The sequence below is a fragment of the Trachymyrmex cornetzi genome, unplaced genomic scaffold, assembly GCF_001594075.2.
Source record: "Trachymyrmex cornetzi isolate Tcor2-1 unplaced genomic scaffold, Tcor1.1 scaffold2594, whole genome shotgun sequence".
Lineage (NCBI taxonomy): Eukaryota > Metazoa > Arthropoda > Insecta > Hymenoptera > Formicidae > Trachymyrmex > Trachymyrmex cornetzi.
Window position 1 is genome coordinate 9,359 of NW_017297264.1, and position 3,016 is coordinate 12,374.

General features: G+C 38.3%; 1 protein-coding gene across 1 annotated transcript; it reads left to right on the plus strand.

The window, feature by feature from the left end:
- The first annotated feature begins 600 nt into the window (after nt 1–600).
- On the plus strand, nt 601–2,170 carry LOC108761630 (uncharacterized). The gene is made up of 3 exons (XM_018508246.1): nt 601–849; nt 969–1,099; nt 1,198–2,170. Exons 1-3 carry the CDS (start codon nt 601–603, stop codon nt 2,168–2,170), a joined length of 1,353 nt encoding a protein of 450 aa, XP_018363748.1.
- The last annotated feature ends 846 nt before the right edge of the window (nt 2,171–3,016 follow it).

Below are 3,016 nucleotides of genomic sequence, written 5' to 3' on the forward strand. Positions count from 1 at the left end.
TGGTAGATATTACCGGGACATCAACACTGGAGCAATACAAATGGCTCGAATTAATAAATGGAATAGGCAAATGTAAAATCTGTAAAGAAGCTGTAGAAAAAAAATTATTTTCGAAATCAGATCTTGATGGACGTGCTAAATCTGCAATAAAGGCATATGTATTAATTGGATATAGTTGTTGGAAAAATTCCAATCGATTGAAGAACCACGAACGTTCTGAAATATACAGAAAAGCTTTTCATGCCTTACAGAATCTGAAGAAAAAAACAGTTGTAGAGCACTTATCTGACGCCAAAAAGAAGGAAATGGAAAATTCCAGATTAGCGTACACAAAAATTGTGGAAACTTTTATTGTGGGTACTTTTATTTGGACAATTCGGTTTATCGCTACGCGGTAATGACAGTGATGATGATTCATGTTTCAAGAAATTTTTGAAACTTCGAGCGAAGGATGTTCCTGAATTACATTGGTGGCTCGAAAAAACAGGATATAAATGGCTACATCACGACATTATAAATGAATTGCTGCAAATGTTATCTACTGATGTTTTAAACAGATTTTTATATGATATAAAAGCTGCTCGATATTTTTCTGTGATAATGGATGAAACAGCCGACATATCGAGGCAAGAACAAGTATCTATAAGTCTTAGAATAACAACTACTGATTTAGAAACCGAAGAAATTTTTATGGGATTTTATCACACACCAAACACAAAATCTGAGACATTATTTAACATTCTCAAAGACGTTTTTACAAGATTTCACTTACCTATAAGCAATTTGAGGGGACAGTGCTACGACGGAGCAGCTGCTATGAGTGGAAAATCATCGAGACTACAAACACGAGTTAAAAATGTTGCCCCTAAGGCGCTCTTTGTCCATTGTACGGCACACTCCTTAAACCTGGTGGTTCAAGATTCACTCAGAAATATATAGATTGTAAATTCATTATTGGAATTTCAAAGGACTTGATTACGTACATCCGGGATTCACCGAAAAGAGTCGAAGCATTCAAACAAATACAACAAGAACTTCAGTCGTCAGATGTTGAAAAAGAGAAAACATTACCTAGCCTTTCATCTTTCTACCCAACCAAGTATGAAAACATATGTATTGGTAATATGATAATCATTTTGTTATCCGTTCGATGAATATGGTGTATTTAATTTCTTAATACATCTTACATCTTTTCAGGTGGTGTATGCGAGTAAAATCACTGAAAACAATTTTTGCAAATTATGAAGCTATCGTGATGTTTTTGGATGAATGTAAAACTGAAAAGACATGTGACAGTGGCAAAGCAGAAGGGCTTTTAAAATTCTTGGAAGAGTTCGAGTTTTATTTTTTATTGGCATTATCGATTAAGATTCTTGAAAGAGTGGAAATTTTAAACTGCGAACTTCGAAAAAAAGATCTGAGCATCAACGAATCCCATGACATAGTAAAGATAATGAAGGATGGAATTAGTACAATGAGAGATTCTGGTTTTGACTCGCTATGGGAAGTTGCAGTCAAGAAAGCGAAAAAGTTAGATTTGAATGATCCGAAGCTACCACGTCATCGAAGAGCTCTCAAGAGGTTAAAGACAGCCAATGCACACGTGTTTAAGGATCCAGAATCTTATTACAAAAAAATATACCTGGAAACAGTCGACCAACTGCTGTTTTCATTAAACGAGAGATTTCAATCCGAAACGATGGATTTTTTAAACAACTGTGAAAATTTTATCATTGGGAATGTTGCCGACTTGGCAAGCATTGTCGAATTTTATGATGATGATTTGGACATCGATCGATTAGAACTTCATCGCGATATGTTTATCGACATGATAAAGGCCAAAGACTTGAAAGTTACTAATCTTAAAGATGCGGTAAATGTTCTTAAAAATGACATAGCTATGGTAGACTGTGTATCAGAATTAGTATCATTAGCGAAATTGGTATTAACGATACCTTCATCGACGTGTACAGCTGAAAGGTCGTTTTCGGCATTGCGTAGATTAAAAACTTACTTAAATTCCACGATGTTACAACAAAGAATGAATAGTATAGCTATATTACATGTACATAGGGAAATCGCGGAAAAAATCGATATCGATAAACTTTTAAACGATTTTATATCGAAAAATAAGAATCGTCGTTCTACTTTTTCAATGTTAAATGAATAAAACAAATAAATTATTTTTTGTATTTTAATATAAATGATATAATCTGCTCTATATTCTTAACTGAAAAAACCCTGCCCCCCCTCCCGCTCACGAGAAAGTCCACACCCTCAGCGAAGATAAGTCGCCGGCCATGATACTAGGTCTCCCACTTTAAAGACACGATCTCGTCTCTTTCGATTATAATAGGCCGCTTGCCTACGGTACTCTTCCTCTAAATTTTCGTTAACCCAGCTGTGTAACGACTGCATCGCCTCCATACGCGTCGACCACTCCCTCTTATCTCGCGACTTGATTTCGGTTGCTGAATCGCAACGTTGACGCAGAGTGTTAGTGGCCACTAGTTCGCGCCCAGTATTCAAAAATGCGGGAGAGGTACCAATGGACGAATGGTGAGCTGTGTTATAAGCGAATCGAAAGTCGTGCAGGTGTACGTCCGACTCGCGGTGGGATCCCAATCTTGATCCAAAAAGGAGATAATCATCGTTTTCAAAACTCGATTGACTCTCTCTACTGGGTTCGCCTGTGGATGATACGGTGGTACGGTGGTGTGGGTGATTCCGTTCTCCTCGGCAAACGTCCATAGTGTATTATTAATGAACTCGATGCCATTGTCTGTCAGGAGGAATCTCGGAGTACCCCACCGCGACAGAATTAGTTCGTTTAGGGAATCTCGAATATTCTTTCCGTTCGCGGTCCTTAAGGCACGGCATTCTACCCACTTCGTAAATAAATCTTGAACCACTAAGACGTACGCGAAACCTGCTTTGCTCCGCGGCAACGGTCCCATGATATCCGCGGCGATTGCGATCCACGGGGCCTCGACGACTCGGCGACCCATTAATCCCG